The sequence below is a fragment of the Panthera pardus genome, unplaced genomic scaffold (assembly GCF_024362965.1).
Source record: "Panthera pardus isolate Hobbes unplaced genomic scaffold, ASM2436296v1 HiC_scaffold_24, whole genome shotgun sequence".
Lineage (NCBI taxonomy): Eukaryota > Metazoa > Chordata > Mammalia > Carnivora > Felidae > Panthera > Panthera pardus.
Genome location: NW_026526810.1, coordinates 26,012,546 through 26,039,373, shown reverse-complemented (window position 1 = coordinate 26,039,373; position 26,828 = coordinate 26,012,546). Strand labels below are relative to the sequence as shown.

The 26,828-nt window shown below is 36.1% G+C and overlaps 1 protein-coding gene across 1 annotated transcript in view; it reads left to right on the top strand.

Annotated features, from left to right (window-relative positions):
• ARIH1 (ariadne RBR E3 ubiquitin protein ligase 1) overlaps positions 1-26,828 on the top strand; it is a 123,998-nt gene that overhangs the window by 79,234 nt on the left and 17,936 nt on the right. The window contains exons 4-10 of the mRNA XM_019441544.2: positions 2,306-2,398; positions 2,886-2,941; positions 15,532-15,598; positions 17,387-17,493; positions 19,474-19,516; positions 20,027-20,098; positions 24,155-24,285. Of these exons, the coding sequence (XP_019297089.1) occupies positions 2,306-2,398; positions 2,886-2,941; positions 15,532-15,598; positions 17,387-17,493; positions 19,474-19,516; positions 20,027-20,098; positions 24,155-24,285 (569 nt within the window). The remainder of the gene's footprint in view (positions 1-2,305; positions 2,399-2,885; positions 2,942-15,531; positions 15,599-17,386; positions 17,494-19,473; positions 19,517-20,026; positions 20,099-24,154; positions 24,286-26,828) is intronic.

Below are 26,828 nucleotides of genomic sequence, written 5' to 3'. Positions count from 1 at the left end.
TAAACTTCACTCATAATAAAATAAAATCAAAATTGATGAAGGTAATTCATTTTCACCTGTCAGATTTGCAGAGATCAGGGAATTTGATACTATGTTGACATGGGTATTGTAAAACCAGGTTCTCTTGAACAGTATAAATTGCTACAACCTCTTTGAATGAAGTGTGGTAATAATCTATTAAAGTGTAAATGTGTACCTTTTATAATGTCACTTGTAAAAATTTGTCCCAAGGTGAATTTGCATGATCACAATGATGTGTGTATGTGTGTGTGTGTATGTATGTATGTATATATATATAGCCAATGCAGTAGCATGGCGGCAAAAAAAAAAGAAGGTCTAAATGTCCTTTAATTGTGGACTGTTTAAATAAATTATGGTACCTTCATACAGAATGTAGAAAGAGGTGGACCCACGTGTACTAATGTAGAACCACATAAGAAACCTATTAAATAATAATAAACCAAGATGCAGAAAAGAGTGTGTGCTACTCTTTGTGTGTGTGTGTATACCTGTGTACATTAGAACATCTCTGAAAGAATATGTAAAATAATGGTAATAGTCATTACTTTTAGGTAGAGAAGTAGAGGAAAAGTATAAGAATAAAGGAGACTTATTTTCAACATAAATTCATACTGTTAAATAATTGTTTTTGACCATGAGCCTATATTACCTATTCACTTAAAAATAATTTCAAGTAAATATTATAACATTCTTAGTTGAAACTTAACATAAACTTAGTTGAAACTTAGTAAATATTATAACATATTCTTAGTGACCATTTGTCTTTTTACAATACTGTCCTCAAGACACTAAAGTACTTGCTTAATATTCCATTATAGAAAATAATATACTTCTTATAACCATCCCTCAAATTAATAGTATTTCAACTCATGTAAGTAATACAAGATTAGACCAAAATATTACTATTATTCTTAGCTATCTGAATAATCTTTCTGGTTTCCATAAGATTTTGATTATCTTGGTAAGCAACATTCCATGCAACTCTATGAAGTCCTATATTTGTGTGAAATTTTTGGTAACAGTTTTGAGATAATAACTCACATACGATACAGTTCACTTACTTAAAGTGATTTTTAGGGGTGCCTGGGTGGCTCAGGTCATGATTTTGCAGTAGACGACTTCAAGCCCCGCGTCGGGCTGTGTGCTGACAGCCCAGAGCCTGGAGCCTGCTTTGGATTCTGTGTCTCCCTCTCTCTCTGTCCCTCCCCACTCATGCTCTGTCTCTCTCTGTCTCAAAAATAAACAGTAAAGAAAAAAAATTTTTAAGTGCTTTTTAGTTTAGTTGCAGAGTTGTTGCAGTCACTATCACAGTAAACTTTAGAATATTTTCGTCGCCCTGAAAAGAAATCTCATATGCTTTTAACAGTCACTTCCCTCCCTGCCGCCTGCCACCCAACCCTTGGCAACCACTAATCTACTCTGTCTGTGAATTTGCCTATTCTGGACCTTTTGTATACATGCGAATCAAACAGTATGTGGTCTTTTGTGGCTAGCGTCTTTTTATTTAGCATAATGTTTTCAGTCTCATGTGCATTATACCATATATCAGTACTTCAGTCCTTTTTATGCTTGGATAATATTCTTTCAAATGGATATTCCACATTTTGTTTATCCATTCGGCAATTGATGGACATTAGAGTTGTGTCCACTTGGGGGTACTGTGGAAAATCCTGCTCTGAATATTTGTATACAAGTTTTTGTGTGGAGCTATGTTTTCAGTTCTTCTGGCTATATACCTAGGGGTGGAATTGCTGGGCCATGAGTAACTCTGTGTTTAATTATTTGAGAAACTGCCACAATGTTTGCCAAAGTTCCTGCACCATTTTACATTCTCACCAGCAGTGTATGGAGATTCTGATTTCTCCACATCCTTGCCAATACTTGTTATTATCTGTCTTCTTGAATACAGCTGTTTTAGTGGGTGTTAAGTAGTGTCTCATTGTGGTTTTGATTTACAGTTTTCTGATGGCTGTGGATTTTGAGCATGTCTTCATATGCTTATTGGTACATGATATATTCTTATATTTAGTACAATCTTGTCTGCCTTTCCTAAAAATTACAATTATCGACTATAGATGCATTTCTCATTAATTATTTTGTGTTAAATGTATTTGCATGTCTAGATTTTACCACCAAGTTTATTTTAGGAGTCCATCTAGTCTTGTCAAATGGAACATTTTAGCCAGTATGAGAAATGTGACCTAATAGAGCCTTATTGAGTCACTATGTATAGTGATTTTTCTGGCAATATCTTTTAAAAGTGCATGTATTATTTTTGTTGCAGTATTTCACTGGCCTTGAATGTGGACATAAGTTTTGTATGCAGTGCTGGAGCGAATATTTAACTACCAAAATAATGGAGGAAGGCATGGGACAGGTAAAGATGTCAATTTGATTTTCATTTTTTGTTGAATTTTCTACAGTGTTTAGACTCTTGCACAAACATGAACAGGTGAAGCATTCTGGATTATGAATTGCATGAGGAACTACTTTCTATATTGAGATAAAAGATAATTGAGGCTTTTTTTTTTCCTACTTATAATGTGGCAATCCATTTAAAGGTACAGTCCAGGTATGTTTTCTCCGCGGCATTAATATGTGTATATGTCAGGCTGAACTTGTTGAGCAATTTTGTCAGGTCTCTTGCTTGTGCCTTTCAATTTTATGTTGAAAAACCAATTATTCAGGTCAGCAGTTCTAGTTACATTATGGTGATAAATACACACATACATTTCCTTTAATGGAAAGGGAACAATTAAGATCCTATAAATGTTAAGGTATTCTCAACCTAGTGCCTGGCGATGGTAAGCATTCAGTAAATATTTGTTGAATGAAGACATAGTTTAAATTTCAATCTTTTTCAGACTATTTCGTGCCCTGCTCATGGTTGTGATATCTTAGTGGATGACAACACAGTTATGTAAGTATTTCTGATAGATATTGCATGTTGAATATTGGTTAGTTGGTTAAACCAAATTATTTTTTTGCTCAAACCTCAAAGGAGGTGAAATTTTTAGTCTGAAGAGACTTTCTAATCCACATTCCTTCGTAGTAGAAAAGCTCATTTCTAACTTGGGTAAATGCCCAGACACTATTCTTGTAAATATATGGCAAAATACTGGGCAATATGTGGTAGCTGCATTTCAGTAAACCTTGGAGTTGGAAAATAGGATATGTCCGTTGAGGTCCTCTGCCAAGATGGAGGTAACAGGGAAGGGGATTTGTTGTGATATAGTATTTGTGCAGGTTAAAGAGGAACAGGAGTGGACACACTTTAATGTTGGTATGACACTTATTAAAAGAGAAAAAGAAGGAAGAAGGATTTGGTAGGAAGAGACTCAGACTGTGGGGCAGGTGTGAGAGTCTGTAGCAGCCCTGTGGGGAATTCTACCACATAGATTGCGCATACATGAACACTTCAGGAAGCAGAAATGGCTGAGCCCCGGTCCCCTTCCAGGCTCTGTCATTCACTGGGAGCTACCCAGGGAGAATGTGGCCTCATTTGGAACACTGCTCCCAAAGGCGTTGCATTTGGAGGTTGTTGGCTAACTCTTCTTGTGAAAGGTTCTCTTTTTGAAGGGAGAAATAAACTTAAAGAAACAAGTATAGTTTTTAGTCCTGAACCTGGGGTAGAATCCTGAGTCTGTATTATTACATAGCCTGAGGCTACTTAATTGACTTCACTTTAGGAAGATAAACAGATTGAGGGCCTGAACTGTCTGCAAAAAATTGTGTAGTTAGTAGTGGATAATTGCCTATATAGAAATGTAGGTTTGTGTTTAAACTTTGGGATTTGAAGATAATAAAAGTAAAAGCAGGGGCGCCTGGGTGGCGCAGTCGGTTAAGCCTCCGACTTCAGCCAGGTCACGATCTCGCGGTCCGTGAGTTCGAGCCCCGCGTCGGGCTCTGGGCTGATGGCTCGGAGCCTGGAGCCTGTTTCCGATTCTGTGTCTCCCTCTCTCTCTGCCCCTCCCCCGTTCATGCTCTGTCTCTCTCTGTCCCAAAAATAAATAAAAAACATTGAAAAAAAAATTTAAAAAAAAAAAAAGTAAAAGCAGCCATGGACTTTAATGAGCAAATTTCTTAACCTGTCTAATAAAGCCTTAAATTGACTTAGCCAGCAGTTTATAAAGCTCACTGGTTCTACTTTATTAACCTCAACCTACTTTGGTTTACTAAAACATATGTGCTGTTGCTTGTTGTCAGCTCTGTGTTAATACTGCCTCTATCTTGAATTTTTACCTTACTGTTTTAAGCTAGCAAAAATCAGTTATATATCATCTTGAGGTATCACCATCCTTCCAGTTGTCTTTATCTTGTCCCCTGATACTTTCTGATTTGTAATTTTTCATCAATACATCAGCTTCAGCAATACATTTCATCAGTATAGGTCACTGTATCTCTTATCTCTTCCACAAACATTTACGGGGAGCATTAAGATACATTTCCTTCCCGGATCACCTGGGTGGCTTAGTTGGTTAAGCGTCCATCTGACTCTTGGTTTTTGGCTCAGATCATGATCTCGTGGTTGTGAGATCGAGCCCCACATCAGGCCCCTGTGCATGGAGCCTGCTTGGGATTGTCTCTCTCTCTCTGCCTCTCCCCTGCTCGCTTGCTCCCTGTCTCAAATAAATAACTTAAAACTTTTTTTTAAGGTGCATTTCCTTTGCCCAGTAGGATCATAGTGATAAAATGCAGAGTTTAAGTTTTCTATATAAAGGCATGTATAAAGTACAGTTAGAAGCAAATTATTCCACCTGAAGAGATTAGGAAGACTTAAGAAGTAATATAAATGGGGTAAAAATGTGGATTGAGGGAGTGGAGGGTAATGGGGGTTAAAGAAAAAATACCAATATTTTAAAAAATAGTTCATGAACTTCTCTATTAAGTATTCTGTGGTGGCTAGAGAGTAGAGATTGTTAGAGATGAGGATAAAAGACCTTGACAGTTGATGAGTTTTGTCATAGAAGGTTGTTAAGACTCTGATAACAAGATTTACATTTTTAGAAATGTATTGAGGAAGCACCTGGCTGGCTCAGTTGGAATGGGGGGTGAGTTCAAGGCCCAGGTTGGGTATAGAGGTTACTAAAAATAAATAAACTTAGGGGAAAAAAAAGAAATACAATTTTAGTATAGTGAAGGATGGTTTAGAGTGGAGAGGCATTTGGGCAGGGAGATGTGACCATGAATTTATGAAATTTTGTGACATTTGTTTTTAGAGGGGAATGGAATAAATATTTTCAACACATAAAACAATGTGGCTAATATCACAAGGGCTCTTATAAATCAAGATGATAATCCTATGGAAAACAGTTCACAATGAAAGAAATTTTAATGCTAATTAATAATAGCTATCATGCCTAGTTACATAAATGTAAATCAAAATTTGATGCCCTAGTTTTAAAAAGTTGTGGGTTTTGTTTTTACATTTCGGATTGGTAAGGATTAAAGAATTTGGTAATACGTAATGTGAGTGAGAGTATACTACAGTAGAGAATGTAAACTGTTGCAACCTTTTTGTAATGCAATTTGGCAATTTCTACAAATGTATATACTCTTTGCCCTTTCATGCAATAGTATCATTTTGAATATGTCATTCTACTGCCTTCTTGCCTCCATTGTTTCTAATAAGTCAGCTGTTAATCATATTGTTCCCTATTTGCTACTTTTTAAGATTTGCTGTGTCTTTAGCTTAAGGGAATTCAGCAATGAATTCCTGCGTCGGGCTCCTGATAACATAAAGCCTGTTTGGGATTCTCTCCCTATCGCTTTGTCCTTCCCCTGTGTGAGTGCGTTCTCTGTCTCTTTCTCTCTCAAAATAAACTATAAAAAAAGGACAGCTTGGAGAGCATGTTAATAGTGATATCAGCTAGGGGCTTGGGGATTAGGAAGAGGGATTGTTATTGTTCACCTTATACAGTTGTATACTGTTGGTATATAATTCCATTTTCTTTCTTAGAAATAAATATTGTAGAATTTAAGATTATTTTAATTAAATGAGAGAACGTGTTTAAGTGGTTAATCTTAAATAATAACTGAAATATGCTTAATAATTTTTCTCTTAGTATGAAAGAAATAGAATCCTTCACAGTCATGGTATTATCATTTTTAAATTTCCAATTTGATAGGTTAAAAAAATAGTTTAATCTGAATTCATCTCATTTGGAACTTGAATTGAACCTGAAACTGGATTCTTTCTTGAAGACACATTCTCATATAAACTTCTCAAGTTGAAGCTAGCGTGTGTCCCCCCCCCCCCCCCCATGTATGCCTCATGGTCAGGAAGTGAAGTTATTGTCCCCCTTAGCTTCAAATGTTATATTCAGATTGGTCTCTACTTCAGTTTAAAATCCATATAGACCTTGAGTCTTGTGTTACTCGCTATGTTGTAGTCCTTTCTGCGTTTATTTGCTTGACTTCTTGGTCGCACCCACTTAATTATTCATAGTATTCACAAGTTACTCACTGTCTTTCTCCCAAAGTTTGCTGTCACCAGTGTGATTTCAGTGTCTCTATGTATAGTCTGTTATTCTATACCCTGACCCTGTGGTTCTCATAGTGTAATCCCCCCAACCAGCAGCATCAGCATCACCTAGGAACTTGTTAAAAATGCACATTCTCAGGCCCAGATCCAGACTTACCTCTGGGGATCAGAACCTCTGGGGATGGGGCCCCCGCAATCTGAACAAGCTCTCCTAGTGTAGTTTGAGAATTTAAGCATACATCAGCATACTGCCATAGCCTCTCATTTTCCTGTTGTACTCATTTCCAGTAAAATTCCCTTTACTCCAGCACCAACTCCTAAGGCCACCAACCTAGGCCTACTCCACGTCTACTCTAACTGACTTGGCAAAATCATCTTTTTCTGCCTCTTCTAAAATATTGCTCTTTGGGTTTCTGGGTTTCTTCATACTTTATACACTCTCCTTGGTCATACATTGGAAATTCCCAGATTTATATGTCCAGGTCAGCTCTATCTTTTGAGGACGCACATATTCCACTACCTATCAGGCATGTTCATATGTATATTCCTCAGGCTTTACTTTCTCCAACTCCCCTACCACCACCACCACCGCCACCGCCACCAAACTCATTCTTCTGGCTGCTTAGTATCAAAGAATGGTACCACTAGGTGTAAAAGACTTGCCTAAATTAGAATCCTGATCATATCCCTGATTCATTTTTCTTCCACATTTCCTAGAGTGTTCCTTACACCAAATTCATTCCTACATCACAGTTAGTCTTAAATCCATCCATTTCCCTCAGTTCCTACTGACATTGACCTGATACAGGCTATCATCTTCTCTTAGCTGGGAATCTGTGACTGGTTCCTCAGTGATTCTCTTATACTGTATCATCACTTTTCAATTCTTTATTTCCATTCTGTATTGCTTACCTGTGCAGCTTCATCTTTGCTTTTTGCCTTTTCTCACATTCTCTTTTCTAGTGGTGTGGAACTTGGCGTCTTGAAAGTACTGTGCATTTTATTTGCATTTGGTTTAGTTTGACTTTGTTTAGTTTTTCTCTAATGTCTCTTGACTGATATGCAGTACTCTTTACTATTTTGCTCTTTAGTTCTGTTAATCCGTTCATCCTCTTAGTCTCCTTCAGGTCTCAGCTTACTGATTTGCATTTTGGTTTGGGCAAGTATCCTACGTGTTCCTTAACTCCCCCATATTTTCCTTAATATACATTTTTGTAATTGCCTATGTTCATATCTATATTCTTTCTTAGACTATAAACTGTGTGATTCCAGGTCGACTATTTGTGTTCACTAAATGCTTGTTTCCATTCAGGAGGTGATCTTAAATTAATAATTAAAACTAGTTACTTAGTAGATTCAATTTTTTATTCCACAGCAGTGTGTATATAATAGGCATGTATCTTTGAATCCGTAACTGGAGGTGTATTTTTCTCTCTTGCACTTATAAGCACGTGTCATCATTTTAGCCTTTAGTCATGGATTTGTGATAGGATACCATCAAGGCTGTTGGGCTAAGTGGGTCTCTGTTATACAATGGCCTCATATAGTTATACTTCCACAGTCAGGAGGGTAACAGTATACTCTGAGAATTTTTCTTTGTCCCAGGATTTGTCCTTGATGTTTTCATGAGATTAATGTAGGTTACTTCTTTAAATTATTTACCACTTGAGACCAAATAAATACTCATCTGTTTCTATTCATCTTACCACTTGTGGGGTTTTTTTGTTGTTTTTTTTTTTATAATACAGTTGTTTAGGGCCTAAGTTTCTTTTCTGTGTGCAGTTTCTCTATTCATCTTAGGGGTGGTAAAGGTAAACTTGTATCTATTAAATCTTTAAATACCTTCAAGTAGGGGCATCTGGGTGGCTCAGTCAAGTAAGCATCCAACTCTTGATTTTGGCGCGGTTCAGACTTTAGGCAGCTGCTTGGGATTCATGCTCTCTCTCTCTCTCTCTACCCCTCCCCTACTCGCATGCACACTTTCTCTCAAAATAAATAAACTTAAAAAAAACCACAAAACACCTTTAAGTAATACTCTTTAGTCTCATCTTGAGTAATAATTAATAGTGCTAACACACATCTGGAATGTGATGTTCTAATTCAACATCCTAAAATATCACTAAAAAAATTTTATGATTTATTTTCATATATGGAGGTTTTAGAAACAGACAAGCAGAGGTGGTGACAGGAACTCATTGCTATTCACTTCTAGCAAAATTATGCCAAATGCTTTTACTTTAAGCCTTAACTTTTACTTTAAGCCTTTAACTTTTACTTTAAGCCTTTAACTTTTACTTAAAAGCCTTAACTTTTACTTTAAGCCTTAACTGATACATAAGATTTTTTTAAAAATGAAATTTAGGATCACGGTATGGATAATTGGCTATTGTACCTCTATTGGCTAATTTCCCATCTGTCTGAAAAGGGCAGAAAATTTTCTTTTGGGAAATGAGTTGTTTTCAATTAGATAATATAATTTAAATGCTGTTTTGCAATTATTTCCTGTTCCATCAACTGTAAGCACTAGATCTTAACTCCATGTTACATAAGGTTAGGAAATTGATGCCTCTGCACTTTCACCTTTATCTCTTTCACCTCCTAATTTCTGTTAGACATGTAATTACTTTATATTGCCAACTTTACAGTTATTTTTTCTTTTCTGAGACAGATTCTTTCATATTTTGCCAACAAGTTTATTCAGAAAATAAACCAGTACTTTTCTAATATTACAGCTGTGTAAGTATTACTTAAAACCAAGTAGGTGAATGGATCCAGAAAGAAGTAAATGTAATCCTCCAAGTCATGCTTCTCCGGGAAGAATATCCAGACATCAAAGTCAGATGGTTAATTTTTATATTCTAATAGTTTCTTAAAGGTCACAAATACAGTTGTGAACCTGTCTAGACCCTTAAGTGAAGTCGTACAGTTTGAACTGCCTGAGGAAGGAGAAAAACTAAACATTGATACGTGTTAATCTTAGTACAATAAGCATCTCATCTTTTACAGAGGAAAAGTACAGTAGGCTGAGTTTGCTATATGTTGCTTTCTATTTTACTTTAGTAAGTTCTAAAGTATATTGACTAAAATATGTAAAGTACATTAACTTTAAAAGTATGTGTGTTTTATTAACTACCCAAACAAGATAGAGGTACCCAGAATGTTCATTCTTGTTCCCCTTACCAGACAGTATCTATCTCAGCCTTGTTCCCGGTCATGATTTTTGTGACCATCAGTTAGTTTTTTCTGTTCTTGAGCCTCTTTAAAAAATTTTTTTTAATGTTTAATTTGTTTTTGAGAGAGAGAGAGAGAGAGAGAGAGAGAGAGACAGAGTGTGAGTGGGGGAGGGGGAGGGGAGAGGGGCAGAGAGAGAGGGAGACACGGAATCTGAAGCAGGCTCCAGCCTCTGAGTTGTCAGCACAGAGCCTGACGAGGGGCTCCAGCGCACGAGCCATGAGATCGTGACCTGTGCCAAAGTTGGATGTTTAACCGACTGAGCCACCTAGGTGCCCCTTGAGCACTCTTTAAATGGGATCATGTAGCATGTATTGTTCTTATGAGTGTGTATCTGTTTCATTTAACATAATGTCTTTGAGATATGTATTCAACATATCTATATGTTTTTAGGTTTGTTTGGTTTTTTTTTTGTTATTACTAAAGATAGATAGTAATTTCATTCTTAGGATGATGATAGACATTTGGAGTTTTTTGGTTTGTTTGCTTGGTTTTGACTATTGTGAAAAGGTTACAAAGAATATTCTTACATGTGTGTTTTGGTAAACATGCACTGATTTTTTAAATTAGTTTATTTATTTTGAGAGAGACAAACAGTGTGAGGAGAGGGGCAGAGAGGAAGGGAGAGAGACCGAATCCCAAGCAGGCTCTGTGCCATCAGCATGGAGCCCAGTGTGGGGCTTGAACTCACAAAACTGTGAGATCATGACCTGAGCTGAAACCCAGAGTTGGATTCTCAACCGACTGAGCCACCTAGGTGCACCTGCACTGATTTCTCTTGAGTATATACTCAGGAGTAAGGTTTTAACTTTAATATGTAACTTCCAGGTAGTTTTCCAAAGTATTTGTATATCTTTTTTTTTTTTTTTTAAATAAAGTGCCTATTCAAGTAACCTCAAATTTTGTTACTTTGTTTGTTCCTTTGTAAGAATTCTTTAAATATTCTGATATGGGTCTGTTGTTAGATATATATGTATTACACCTACTTTCCCTTATGTGTAGCTTCTCTTTTCTCTCAATGATTTTTGGTGAACAAAGTTTCCATTTTAATGGCATCTAACTCATCATTTTCCCTCATTTATAATTATTGCTACTTAAATCTTTTTTTAACCCCAAAGTTGTATCTGTTTTTAAGATAGTCCACAGAGACATTATGGAAAATGCTTTGATAACATGGCTTTAGAGTTGTGTGTCTCATAGTTGAATAAATTTAATGCCTCCCATTATTTCCCTACAGTGAAAGAGAAAAGCATTTTAGTATTCTAAAGTAGGAAATTTCATACAAAAGCTATAGAATACTATCTATTTTAAAATACATGCTTAAGGGATCAGAGCTCAAGTTCGTACTGAAATAATTTCCTAGTCTCATTGAAATGCAAAATGAAATAAGTTATCAAATTTTGGTAGTTCAAAAGGCAAAGTATATAGACAGTAAATTACTGATTATTATTTAAACTTTTGAAAATATTTTTGAACTGTAAATGTAAACTTAATAGATTGAAGGGAGGCACAGAAGAGGGTGGGACGGGTACATGAGGCTGATTGTGTAGGGCTTTATAGATCATTATAAGATCGTTGGCTTTTATTCTGAGATAGAGCCATGAGAGGATTCTGAGCAGAGGAGTGATATGGTCAGAGAGGGTTGTTCCTACTGTTGGCATGAAAAAGAGACTAAGTAGGAGCAGGGAAATTGGGAGACTCTTGTAGCAGTCTGGGTGAGAGATGATGGTAGTTTGATCCACGATGGGAGCAGAGGAAGTAATGAGAAATAGTTGGATTTTAAATGTATTTTAAAGGTAAAGTCAGATACTGGAGTATAAGAGGAAGAGATGAGCCAGAGGTTATAGTAAATCTTATATTTATTTTTAATGACCAGAAATTGAACAGGTTTATTATAAAGATGTTAGTCACATTATCATAACCCTACCAATCCAAATGTCTAACAGTAGAGGAAGATGGAATGTAATATAGTCATTAAAAAAAGGTTTGGGTGGGGGGAGTACCTAACTTCAAGTTTTTATAAAAAAAATGATTTGTGAATTATTTTAATGTTTTGGAAAATGCCTATAATAATCTTAGTGAAGAAGCAAAGGTATAAAATTATTATATGTAGTACATTCTGTTTAAAATTACATGTCATACATTTACCAAAAAAAGAGTAAAAAGTCCAGATTATTAAAATGTCAAGTGGTTATTCCTCTTGAGTGATAGAGTTACAGGTGATTTTTATTTCCTTCTTTATACTTGTCTATAATTGGTATGTCTGTCAGGGGAAAAAACCCATATTATAGAAAAATATTTTATCACTAATCCTGAATTGAAGCATAATGTTGATTTACTCATCGTGCTATATAAGCAGAAGGCATGGTTTACTACTTGGCACACACACACACACACACACACACAAAAATTCTTGTGGATAGCTGTCCACTTATCTCTTTTGTAAAAACAGAATTATCCCAAAACTTAAGGGTACTTAAATGCATCTGACACTGTGCTTAGAATGTATAATAGACTATCAGTAGAAGTCATTATGTTTACCTTCATAAAGAGTTGCCTTCCACCATGAGAGTTGGCATAATAACTATTTCCAACGTAAGTGATGGCAGTAGGTCTTTGCCAAGAGAGTTAGCTTATTAATAGCCAGGATAATGCTTGTCTTCTTGAGAGTGCTTTCTCAAGATCACTTTCTTACTTTCTTTATCACAAGATAAACTATGACCTAATAACAGACCTAACTAATAACCTTGCCCTAGTAACTATGGCTGACCTTTGTTCTAACCAGGTAGGCTAGATCAGTTATAAGAAATCACTGGGGGTGCCCAGGTGGCTCAGTCCGCTAAGCATCTTAACTCTTGATTTTGGCTCAGGTCCTGATCTCACAGTTCTTGAGATCAGAGCCTGCTTGGGATTCTCTCTCTCTCCCTCTCTCTCTGCTCCCCCCTAAATTAATAAACTTTAAAAAAAATTGTTGGGGTTTGTCACATCAGAGAAGCATTGTGGTATAATAGAAATTAAAAATGGTGAATCAGGGCATCTGACTTTGGATCTCATTCTTATTTTTTTTTAATTGATGTAAATTTCACATAACATATTTACCATTTTAACTATTTAAAGTATACAATTTAGTAAACATTAAAAAAAAGGGGGAGCATCTGGGTGACTTAGGCAGTTAAGTGTCAGACTCAGGTCATGACCTCGTGGTTGGAGAGTTCGAGCACTGCGTTGGGGTCTGTGCTGACAGCTCGGAACCTGAAGCCTGCTTCAGATTCTGTGTGTGTGTGTGTGTGTGTGTGTGTGTGTGTGTGTGTGTGTGTGTGTATGTGTGTCTCTGTCTTTCTCAAAAAATAAATATAAACATTAAATAGTAATAAAGTATACTTTTCATAATGTCATGCAACCATCATCACTATCTAATTCTAGAACATTTTCATCACCCCTAAAAGAATTCCCATATTCATTAAACAGTCACTCCTCATTCCCTCCTTCCCTTAGAACCTGACAATCACATATCTGTTTTCTGTCTATACGGATTTGCTTATTCTGGAGATTTCATTTAAATGTCATAATGCATATGATCTTTTGTTTCTGGCTTCTTGCACTTAACATAATGTTTTCAAGGTTCATCCATGTCACCCATGTTGGGAAATGTGTTAGTACTTGATTCCTTTTTATGGCTAAACAGTATTCCATTGTATGGATATTCCATATTTTGTTTCTTTATTCATCAGTTCTTGGACATTCGGGTTATTTCCATTTTTTGTGGAAACATTTGTGTTTTTTTGTTTTTTAATTTGAGATAGAGTGCATGTGCAAATAGGGTAAAGGGGCAGAGGGAGAGAAACAGAATCTCTGTTCCACAGAGTGGTTCCACACTGAGTGTGGGATTGTGACCTGAGCTGAAATCAAGAGTTTGACACTCAACTGACTGAGCCACCCAGGTGCCTCAAAACATTTGTGTTTTTATTTGGAGATTTGTGTGCAAGTTTTTTATTTGAACACCCATTTTTAATTTTCTTGGATACCTAGGAATAGAATTGCTGGGTCCTTTGGTAATTCTGTGTTTAGCCTTTTGAGGAATCACCAAATACACTAAGTATTTTTAGACCTCAGTTCTAGCATCTCTGAAATGTGGAGGTTTACTCATTTAGAAAATATTTATTGGGGTACCTGGGTGGCTCAATTGCTTAAGCGTCTAACTCTTGGTTTTGGTCATGATCTCTTGGTTTGTGAGTTCAAGCCCCATGTCGGGCTGTGCGCTGATGGTGCAGAGCCTGCTTGGGATTCTCTCTCTCTCTCTCTCTCTCTCTCTCTCTCTCTCTCTCTCTCTCTCTGTCTCTCTCTCTCTTAAAATAAATAAACTTAAAAAAAAAATTCTTGAACACTTACTGTAGGCCAAGCAGTGTGCTAGACACAAGGGATCCTTTTATGGAGTTTATTATTTGGTTGGGGATAAGAGAGCATAAAGGCAGATATTAAACACATTATACAGATAACTGTTTAATAAAAATTATGACAGATTTTATTAAGGGGATATGTGTTAGGTGCCATGAGAGCTGAGAGGGAACTGGTGTGGTAATTGTCAGAAAAAGCCTCCTTTTTCTGTGAGTAACAATATTTCTTAGCTGAGTTAAAAAATAATAATAATATAGCATCTAATATTTATTGAGTGTTTACTATTTGCCAGGCACTGTTCTAGTTCACAACTCCTCATTTCTGCTATCCATTTTACAGATGAGTAAACTGAGAAATGGAGAGGTCAAAGAGCTTACCCTCATTTCATAGCTAGTAAGTTGTAAAACAGTATTCAAAGCTAGGCTGTTCCAATTCAGAGCCCACCACGATATTTTTCTTTCCTTTTAAAGAGAGGTAGCTGTATGCAAAAGCCCCTGAAGAAGGGCAATACTCACCAGAATTCTGTTCCACTACTCACCAAATTCTGTTGAAAGAATACAGATGTGACAGGAGTACGCTGAAAGAGGAACAGTACAGGGTGGGGTCTTGTGGAAGGCAAGCAGTGCCATAGAAGCTCAAGAATTTGATGGGGCCAGATTATACAAAACCTTTTTGTTTGTTTAAAATATTTAATGAGGTTAGACTGTGTTTGTGTTTGATAGTTTTTACTGGTTTTGTCAGTGGTTAACTCTTTCTGTTTTAACTATTTTCTTTAAACACTCACGGGAATGTTTACCATTAAGACTAACAAAACTTAAGCTTCAGGATGGGTTACTATGAGTTCTAGAAATTGTTACGAATATATAAAGTGTTCTAGGTGCATAATGGAAGCCACGTTGCAGTCAGTAAACATTTCTGGTAAATTACTAACAGATCTCAGAAGAAGGCCCTTAAATTTATATATAGCAAAACCTGGATCCATTGCTTAACATTCCTGTCAGCATCTCTTATTTCACACACTGATTTTTGGGAGGGGTCTGAAGGAAGCTGGCTGAGAATTGCTGTCCTAAGGCAAGATATCAGAGTAAGAATACTCTGAAAAGGGCCTAAAGTTGGCAATAGTTACTCTGTCATTAGACTATAATAAAGTGGGTAAAAATGGACTTTCATGTATAGGAAACATGGGAATCGGGGGTCTACCAAAATAAAACTACAGAAACTTGGAGATTGTTGTCTTGATTTGATTTGTTGTCTTGATTTGTTGATAGTCTATATGCATTTGAGTATATTCAGTTTAGGGTAGTTTTTAGAGCTGCAGCATTGAAATTTTATTTTGTAAATGTGGAAAAATACTCTTGGCTGATAACATCCTAATAAACTATTTTTATTCTTGTTCTCAGGCGCCTGATCACAGATTCGAAAGTTAAATTAAAGTATCAACATTTAATAACAAATAGCTTTGTAGAGGTAAGTGATTTCTCTTCAGGCTACCTTTTTTAATAAGCGGAATTATTTATTAATAACATATTTTTTCTTGTATGAAATTCTCTTGATAGTAAGAAAGACCTTTACCATAAATTTAGATTATGGACTTCATTCATGAAGCATACCTAACACGTATTCTCAAAGGAGTGTGACAGACCAATAAGTGGGTGTCTCTTCATAGATCTAGAGCTGTGGTGATCAAATTATTTTTACAGTATTCTTCCTTTATCCCTAGCAAAAAATTGTAGCTGACTGTTAATGATGACTTGTTTAATCATGTCTGGCAGTTTAACCTTGCTATATCTCTGCTTGTTTTAGCTCCTGTTACCAGTAAACTTTAATAAAGAGAGCTATAGTTACTTGTTTTTATCAAATGTCTTTCTTTTATCAGAAACAGGTCAGGAAACTATGGCCTGCCTGTTTTGGTAAATATTTATTTGGATGAGCCCATTTGTTCTATGACTCCTTTAGTCCCACAGTGGCAGATAGAGTAGTTGCACAGAGGCCCTTTTTGACCCTCCCAGACAAAAATCTTTATTCTCCGGCTCTTTATGGAAGACATTTGCCAGCCTCTGTATAAGATCATCAGTGTAAATTGGTATTTTAGTTCTACATAGTAATATTTATTTCACTTAGGGATTAAACTGAAGGTCAGATCTTCTAGAAAACAGCATATTTTAGGAATAACATATTTTTTAAATAGTAAACTTGAATTCTGGTGTAGAGTGTTACATGAACCCTGTTTTGTTTCCTGATTAAAAAAATACCCAAAGGTTTTACCTTTTTTTTTTTAAGAACTAAAATGCAATCTTTACCATGGTTTAGGAACTGACTTTTGTTCTTAGAAGACTTTTTTTATGGTCAAAGAAAGAAATTACATGTATATTCTGTAGCATCTGAACACCTTCCCTGGGGTACTTTGCTGGTCCTGTCAATAGAGCATGCGACTCTTGATCTCGGGGTTGTGAGTTTGAACCCCATGAAGGGCATGGAGATTACTTAAAAAAAAAAAAATAAGTAAAAAGGGGGAGAGGCCCCTGGCTGGCTCAGTCATGCAAGCGTATGCAACTCTTGATCTTGGGGTTGTGAGTTTGAGTCCCCATGTTGGATGTAGAGATTACTTAAAAAAATAATACAATCTTTAAATACCTTCCCTCCTTCCCTGAGTAGGAGTTCATCTTGTTTCCTTACATCTTTGAAAATTACCCTGAAGTAGAACCATAAACAAATCAATGTTTCTTAATAAAATGGGTAATTATTTAAAAAAAATTTTTTTTTAACGTTTATTTATTATTGAGAGGCAGAGACAGAGCATGAGCAGGGGAGGGGCAGAGAGAGGAGGAGACAGAGAATCCGAAGCAGGCTCTAGGCTCTGAGCTGTCAGCACAAAGCTTGATGCAGGGCTTGAACTCACGAACCGTGAGATCATGACCTGAGCTGAAGTCAGATGCTCAACCGACTGAGCCGCCCAGGTGCCCCAAATGGGTAATTATTTTAAAGTTTGTGGGTAGGATTTTGAAGATAGAACCATATTTTATGCATATTTTATAAAACCAAGTCTCTGAGAGATCTTGGAAAAACTGTGCATCTAAGAGCATTACTGTAGAAGACTACTAAATATTGGAGGCAGGCTTTTATATGCTTCTGTCATCATCCCTGTCTTTGGCCCTCACACTAGGGAAGCATTGTAAATAATTGCTTGTTGTGTTAGGAAATCTTACATCGTGATTTAATTTGCCATCGTTTTTTATTTTCTAACTTGGGTTTCAGTGCAATCGACTGTTGAAGTGGTGTCCTGCCCCAGATTGCCACCATGTTGTTAAAGTCCAATATCCTGATGCTAAACCTGTTCGCTGCAAATGTGGGCGCCAGTTTTGGTAAGCAAGTGATTTACTAAATTGAAATAGTACACATAGCTGTTCTGTTTATTCTTGGTAGAAAAATAATAGAAAAAATTTTTTTTTTACCTCAGGGAGGGAGGTGGGTGATGTTGATTTAAGATAGTGTATATTTCTTTTAAGTAAGAATTAGATTAAAAGGTCATATCTTCAGTAATTTTTTCTTCCTAGTTGCTCTTTTTTCTTATGGGAAAAGAAACAGCTATAATCACATTTTCTTGTGTGCTCTGCTGGAACTAGTATATGAGCAAACTTGTAGATCTGGGGTAAGCTTAGTTCGTCTCATTTCTGATGGACTATTTATTTTGTCAGGGTATATTTGGTTCCTTTATGGCTCTTGTTCTGTTTTCTAGTTATCTCTTAGGAAATAAAATAAACAGGATTATTTTTCATTTACTCTGACAAGTTAAATCTTACTTCTAGAAAGAAAATATGCCTTGATAAATTTGGAAAGATAAAACATGTTTGATTACATGTGCGTTTTCATCAAAAGTTTTCCTGTGGCTCCTCTGGCCCCACCTTTCCTGGTAACCTTGGTTCTTGGAGTGTATAGCATGCTCTTTTGGTCTTTGAATTCTAGATTTGACTTAACAGAGAATTTCCAATACAGCATATTCATGTTAGAAAGTTAAGATAATTTTCCATTTCCTTAGTGGATCTTTTAGGAACAAGAAACCCATCAAACCAAGTAGCTCTAAGAGCTAGCAGATAGACATTATATTGGTATTCCATACCATTCTTTTTTTTTTTTTTTTCCTCTGCAAGCAACTATAGAGTTAGACTTATACATCGTTAATACTAAATATTTCCAAAAAGAGCAGGTAACCTCACAGAGATTAAATATGTGTGAAATACATGCTATTTTGGTAAAAAATTAAATATACATTCTAATGTAGAATTTGCCCTATAAATAAGACGTGGAGTCTGATTTCATATGTATTTTAAAACATATTTTTAGTATGAAGTATCTTGTATACAGACCAAAATATAGAGAATAACAGCAGTGAATACTTAGTAGCTACTAACCCAGCTTTAAGCCAAGTATTTTGTTTTTGTTAAGAAATCTGTCAAATGAATGACAGATTCATTTGACACTCCTTTGTTCCCTTCTCCATCCCATTCGCCATCTTCTTTTCCAGAAGTAACCATTATATTTGACTTCATTTAAATTGATAGCACTTTGTTCCTCTCATTTACAAAGGATTTTTGGCATTCCTGAAAAAATCAGCCATTCAGCGGGGTTGTTTTTTTTTTATAAGCATTTGAATTTATTCTTAATTTATACTTTATTTTAGCAAATGTATACACCACATTTGCCTAGAAAACAGAAAGGCATGAACAATTCATGTATTTAGAGAATGTTTAGCCACATTCTTGTTTTACACCTTGCTTGGTAAACTTTCTCTCTACAAGACTGAGGTTCATTTGTTTGTGTCATGCAAAGATGTGACCTGTTTGCTCACTGTGCATTAGGATTAAATTATATAATTCTTCATTTGGGGTGTTAAGTAAGAGATTTAATATATACTGATGAAGCATTGGTTGAAATTTAAGTTTAAATTAGTGAAAATTATTTGTTTGGTTTCAATTGAAGAATGTTTACAGCATGGAACTATACATTTTCAAAACTATCAGAAAAATACAGATCTCGCTAAACTCAATTTTTTGTCTTAACAGTTTGGTGGCTAGAGAGTCCTTTCTTAGGAAGTTGTCATCATAGCATGTCTTCACAGCTATAATCATTTCTTCATTTCTCGCACACACCACAATACATGCTGTTCTAATGCTGAATTCTAAATAATCTGTAGAATAATATGAACTTGCCTCATGCTCTTGTATTTGCTAGTCTTTAAAAACAGTGAAACCACTGAGGAACTATAAAGCATGAAATGGGTTTGTTTGTGTACTGACTAACAGTAGGTAGGACTTAATTCTTTTAACTCTTCTATCACTTAACAGCTTTAACTGTGGAGAAAATTGGCACGATCCTGTTAAATGTAAGGTGAGTTTGTCTGGCATTTTCATTTTTTAAATAATACAATAGAGCAGTTCTAAGACTGAAAACTGGGGCCCACAACTTTGTTATCCATTTGTAGATAGAAAATTGTATTTTTTTCCTTTTTATTTCAAATGATCATCACAAGTATTCATAAAGCATTCCTTACAAATAAGTCAGCTCCCGATAATTATCAGGATTAACAGTGGTTAAGGCACCTCCCTGAGCAGACTTTGTAATTTACGAAGGGGAATAATACATCTTGGAGCCGGGCTTCTCATCAAGCTCTAGGTTCCTCACTTGGCTTCAGCCAGAGAAAATCCTCCTTTGGTTGATTTTATATACACTGGATATGAGAACTACCAGAGTCCCTTGGTTTAAGAGGAATTAAATCCAGTGATAATCTTGTCCTTTGCCTTTTAAATGTGAGCTTGACTGTATTTAAATGTTGAAGTAATTTGCTATCCTTTCTCTTAAGTCTTTTGTTGTACCCTAACAGTTGTTGTTTTCAAACAGTGGTTAAAGAAATGGATTAAAAAGTGTGATGATGACAGTGAGACCTCTAACTGGATTGCAGCCAACACAAAGGTTGGTATTTCCCTTCAGTAAACTCTTGGTAATGAAACTGTGATAAGCGTAGGAGCCTTGGCATTAGCAAAACAAGTAAGTTTCCTAATTAGGGACGGGAACTTGTTTTACCTTTTCCTCAGTTCAGATTTGGGGGTTTTTGGGTTGTTTTGGGGATTTGGGTTTTGGTTGGTTGTGTTTTTCCAGAATGATTGCCGATTTTTAGTGTTTGAGTTTATTTTATTGAGCACTATACTGCAGTATAGTACTCTTCTTTGGAAATTTTTGTCCATTAGGAAACAGTTTCCTATAGAAGAAGAAGCTGACAGTTTTTCTACCTGAGAGTTTGATAATGCTTTTTTATATTGTTATTGCCTGCCTTTTAGTATATAGAGTTTATTCCACCTAGCTTGGTTTTATTAGGCAAATTTACATTTCTGCCTTTAAAAACTCCCAGGGTTTGGTGTGCTTGGCTGGCTGTCAGTAGAACACACAACTCTTGATCTTGGGGTCGTGAGTTCAAGCCCCATGTTGAGTTTAGAGGTTACTAAAAATAAAATAAACCTTAAAAAAAGTCCAGGGTTTAACTTTTAAGGAGTCCTTTTTTTTTTCTTTCTAAGATTTTATTGTTAAGTAATCTTTACACCAAATGTGGAGCTTGAATTCAAAACCCTGTGTTCAAGAGTCACATGCTGTACTGACTGAGCCAGCCAGGTGCCCCTCCTTACGGAGTCATTCTTTAGAGCAGTATTGAGAGTAACTGACTAATAACTTTTTTTTATGTAGCTGCACTGGACTTAACATGTTTGACATCTTTAACATGTTAAATTGCTAAAATATGATTTAAGAGACTTGACTCCTGAGAAATAGAGATTTTGGGGATAATATGGGTATCCCTTGGTTTTTTGTTTTTATTTTTAAGGTACATTATTGCTCATGATATTAGTTTCAGGATACTAGTTTCAAGATTGTTCATGTCTTTATGACCATGGACCAGTTCTTTAACCCTAGACAGATGTTTTGTCTTGCAAATGGAAGTTGTCTTGAACACCCTTCTTTTTTAGCACTAAGTAATAAGCATACATTTGAATCCCAGCTGTGTACCCAGCAGTCTCTTAGTAGAAATTGTATAAATAGCCAGTCTTTATTTAATTCAGCCTTATAGCCTATCTATATTGGAAGTGGCTTGCCCTTGATTATAGGGTTATTCATGGGCTATTCATTTTTAGTATTGTCTTAGGTGATGCTTAAAGAATACTGAGTTGTTTGACCAGCGTTAGAGCTTTCCATCACTCAATCACAGGACAATTAGAAGAATAAGGAGTGTTTAGGTGCCCCTGGGTGGCTCAGTTGTTTAGGGTCTTTGTCTCAGGTCATGATCTTGTGGTTCATGGCTTCAGGCCCCACATCTGGCTCTGTACTGACAGCTCAGAGCCTGGAGCCTACTTTGGATTTTGTGTCTCCCTTTCTCTCTCCCTCTCTCCCTCCCCTGCTCATGCTCTGTCTCTCTCTGTCTCTCAAAAATAAATAAATGTTAAAAAAAAAAAAAAGATGTATCATGCAATTAAAAGATTTGTTTTATTGGGGATGGGGGACTAAAACATTAAGCACTTTTAACCATACATGTAGTAATACTAGTTTTACAGGAGGTAAAACATTTGTTCAGGTAAATACACTCTCCAATGTCATCTAGAAATAATTATTGAGTACTCCTGTATACCACATACTGTTTGCTCTCATTGTTTTATATGCATTAACTCATAATCGTTATAGTGATCCTATTCCTATTTTCCTTTGTCAGATGAATAACTAAGGAAGAGAAAAATAATAAAAACACTAGTCTGAGGTCACACAGGTAGCAATGGTAGAGTCAGGATTCAAACCCAAGCAATTTGGCCTTAAGAATAAGGTCAGTGGGATTGGTAAGACTGATAAATTCTTTTTGTGGCTACTGAGTCTCCCAACTTTCTTCTGTCAAATACACTTGTTTTACTTATTTATTTGTTGTTGTTATTTTTAAGTACACTCTACCCCCAATAGGGAGCTTGAAATCACAACCCAGAGATCAAGAGTTGCATGCTCCACTGACTGAGCCAGTCGAATGCCCCTCAAATACCCTTGTTTTAAATTCTTTTCACTGTGGTCCATTTACAACTGTGCTACAGAGATCATGGCTTTTTCCAAGTCTGTGTCATATTCTTGGTTGCCAGTGAGCTAAAGTTATTACCCTAAGCAGGTCTACTGCTTTTTTCCTTTTGGAAAATCCACAGAATCAAACGTTAATTTTAATAAAACTATGAATAAGATATAAAGGTTCTATTTCCCTGCATTAGTTTGATGCCTGTAACTCCCATAAGGGGGGAGTATCACCCATTATATTACTGATAATTCTTATAGTGATTCACAATTTGACCTTTGTGAAATAACACTACCCTGCCCATAAGCTATAGTAATTTTAAATAGGTCAATATGGTAACTTCTAATTATACATTTTAAATAAAATCTTCGAAATCAATTAAGATATTTCACATTTTCTCAAGAAGCAAATTCCAGGTCTAAAATATCTGTATCTGGGGTGCCTGGGTAGCTCAGTTGGGTGAGCATTCAACTTTGGCTTAGGTCATGATCTCACAGTTCCTGAATTCAAGCCTCTGTCCCCCTACACACCCCTTCTTTCACACCTTTCCCATTTACGCTCTCTCTCAAAAATAAATTAAAAACATTAAAACAAAACATTTCTTAAAAAAAATAAAATGTTTCATTCTATATTTCTTGGTTACAATTAACCAAGCTCTCGATATGTTACGATACCACTGATAATCTGCAATTTTTTTTTTAAGTTTACTTATTTTTGAAAGAGAGAGAGAGAGACAGGTAGAGAGACACGGAGTGAGAGAATCCCAAGCAGGCTCCAAACTGTCGGTATGGAGCCTAACATGGGGCTCAAAGTCACGAACCATGACATCATGACCTGAACCGAAATCAAGAGTCGGACGCTCACCCGAGACACCGAGGTCCCCCAATAATCTGCAAATTTGTTCAAGGAGCTAATAACAATAATAAAAGCTTCTGAAATCACTCAAGAGAAAAAAACTCCAGTTTTATCTCAAAATTATCAAGCAGATAATTTTGTTATTACTAATTGTCATTCTTCCTCAAAATTCTCTCTAAACAAAGCCAAATATATTCAAGCCTATACTCCCTACTTTAAACATCTTGGAGGTTTAAGCATCTTGGAGGTTTAGAGGTTTGGGGATTTCTCTAGATGCAAAAAGAGGCCTATAGTTTAAATGAACCACTTATTCTGCCCTATTCTGAACTACTAGTTTTATAGAGCATATTCAAAGATTCAGGGACTTTAATGAACACATTAAAGTTGTTCCCTAACAACACAGAAAGGTTTTTCTTAAGTGACATGAGTTATCTTTACCATAATTTCAGAGAGCACAAAAATATTGATTTCAACCATACATTTCTCAAAGGTGTGGGCATCTGTTTTAAGTGACAAGACTTATTGTTTCATTACTAATGCTTTCTGGGAGGTAAAAATATGTTTTAATCATTTTGGGTAGAGCAGGGTACTAATGGTATAAAATTGTGTGTTGGCCTCCATTGTTTAAATACCCCTTATTCTTTTTTTTTTTTTTTTTTTTAATACTTTTTTGAGTGAGTGAGTGAGAGAGAGACAAACAGACAGCATGAGCAGAGGAGGGGCAGAGAGAGGGGAAGACACAGAATCCAAAGCAGGCTCCAGGCTCCGAGCTGTCACCACAAAGCCCGACACGGGGCTCGAACTCACAAACTGTGAGATCATGACCTGAGCCGAGTCAGACACCCAACCGACTGAGCCACCCAGGCACCCCTCTTGTATAATACATCTTCAAAGCCAGTAATAATGATAATAGCTCATTTCCAGTAGTACTTATTGTATTCCACACTTTTCTGAGTGCTTTACATGTATTAATAACAATAAATGTGGTATTTAAAAATAAACCAAATCCAGAATTGGCTTCTCTTCGGTGATAGTAATACAACCTAGTGTAGCATTGACACCAACTTTATAGTTTCTCTTCATAGGAATGTCCCAAATGCCACGTCACAATTGAAAAGGATGGCGGTTGTAATCACATGGTGTGTCGTAACCAGAACTGTAAAGCAGAGTTTTGCTGGGTGTGTCTTGGCCCTTGGGAACCACATGGATCTGCCTGGTAGGTTGGGGAAATGAAGGGGAGAAAATGTTCACATAAGTATGTAATATATGCATATACTGTGACTAAGGTTTTACCTCACGGAAGTCACCATCTAACTTGGGAGCTAAGTAAATGAATACAGTGTGTGATCATCGTTAAAAGTACAGGCAAGATGTCTGGAGAGAAGTCTAAATCAGGCATATTTCACAGAGAAGGTACCAATTGATGTGAATTTTAAGGGAGAGTAAAAGTTCATTAGTTGGAAGTGGTAGAGAAGACATTCAGGGCAAAAGGAGTGGCATGAATAAAGGTAGAATGATGTGAAAGTATATGACTAATTTAGAGAAGAGTTGCATTGTCTAATATGTCTGTCTAGGCAGTAGTTGAAAACTAAGAGACTGTTGGTAGAACCTAACCTGCAGTTGTGTTTTACTTACCCTTGTATACTATTAGACAAAAAATGTGTCCCAAATTTTAAGAATTGGAAAATTGCCCAGTGCAATCCAGATTATAAGCCTCTTTTTTGAAATATAAGAACAGGCCTGTATTCCTGCTTGGCAGCAGTCATCTGGAATTGATTAATAGCCCCTTAGATGATGTCTTGACTTGCCAGTTTGATACATTTATTTCCCCAAGACAATCTTCAGGGCATTTGTATATATCATGATGGCACCATATTTAGAAGGTGGTATCACATTTAGTAGATACGTATCTTTGTTCTGTGCATATATCTTACCAGTTCAGGAAAATGCAAGTTAGAATCATGATGCCTTGAGTTTTGAGAGAAGGGAGCTAGCACACCTGGTAAAAATGAAAGTATTTCTGATTGTTATAATACACAAATGGGCCCATTTCACTAATTTATGTTACTTATTGGCAGTTCAGTTTGTGGCCCCTTACACGTAGGGCATAGGAAAAGAGAAAGTAGACTGAGACCTAAAGTAGTTTGGACATTATCAGAAGGCTTTTAAGTGGGGAGTGGCCTGATTAGATCTGTAATTTAGATGAGAGGGCTTTGTATTAATGTGCTTTACATACATTACGTCAGAATCGTGGCTGCTTTGTAAAGAGTGAATGAGAGGGGAAGAAATCTCTTAGGTTTGGAGGAGGATCTCGTGAAGACAATGGCAAGTCTCTTTTTATTTTCATTGGTACTTTCATTAGTTTCACTGAAACTTTCATTAGTTTCATTAGTTAGAGGAATAGTGAGAGGGATTACTTGTCTGAAATTAATTCTGAATTAGGTAAAAACTAACTGGTTATGTAGAAGTAAAGAATGTGATTTTGCCACTGTCAAATCCAAGAAAGGTATTTGGGGTTTAGCCTGACAGATACTCTAGATTTTAAGAAGGCAAACTGGAGAATTAGACTGTCTCAGAAACTAAATCCACTCTAGTATATTTAAACAAACAAGCCTAATAAATGGAGAAGAGTTACTAAAAATATGTTTTTTAAGTTACTTTTTCTGTGTGTAAGGAAATCTTGGATCATAACTCAAATTTTAAAGAAGCTGTTTTGAAAACTGAAAAGAGTACAGAACAAATGTTGGGTGCAGGAGGATGAGGAACGGCCTGGACCGAAGTTGTCAGAAATGTTTCCTGTGTCTTGCCTTTACCCATAGCTAACATTGCAAATGAGTCATACTGTGCTTCCTTATTTAAATCTGAAAATGCCTCAGAATCCTCAAAATAGCATTCCAAGTAGCACTGTCCGTCATCTGAGTTAGAAGTAGAGGTGAATTGTTTGCTTTCCTGGCCTTCAAGTCCTTAGTAATTTTGGCAGAGTACAAAATGAGTTGAGGCTTAAAAATATCCAAAAAATATCAAAAGGAAAGTTTTTAAGGATATTACATTAGATAAGAAGAAGAGGTATTAACAGTTGACCAGTAGAGGGCAAGGAGAGCCAATATTTGGGCTAAATTAAGTAATTTTTTCTAAGAGAGGATTATAACCCAAGCTGGTAGGAAATTAATGTATCTCCTGACTTGAGTGAATTATGGTCTGGGTTACTTTAAAAACTTAAAGATGAGATCAGTGAGCCATTGTTGGTTATTTCTGAGTAGCTATGGAAAATAGAGAGCTATAGCTATGGAAAATAGAGAGCTACCAAAAACTGAAAGCAGACAAAATGTAATCCCAAATTTCCAAAATTTGTGATTGATTCCATGAAATACATATGAACCACATAACTTTTCTCTTACATGAAATCCCAGAATCAAATGGTATTATTAGGATGATGATTAGGGAATGTTTTGTGAATCTCAACAAGGTATTTTGGTGTGAGCTGAGAAGTTTGTGGCCCAGGCTACGAACACACACAAGGATATTTGGGATTAATTGAGTGACCGTTTCTTGCAGTTACAGGTAATGGATTTCCTTCTTCCTAATGAAATACTTCCCCAAGATCTGCTGAATGAAAGGCTTTGTCCTTACCTTTTTTATTCACGTAAACTGTGTACTATTTTTCTGGTCAGTTTTACTGATGACTTTCTTAAACTAATAAGAGAACCTTGCCTACATTTTAGGGTAACATCACAGAAAGATATTAAATATATAGACCAT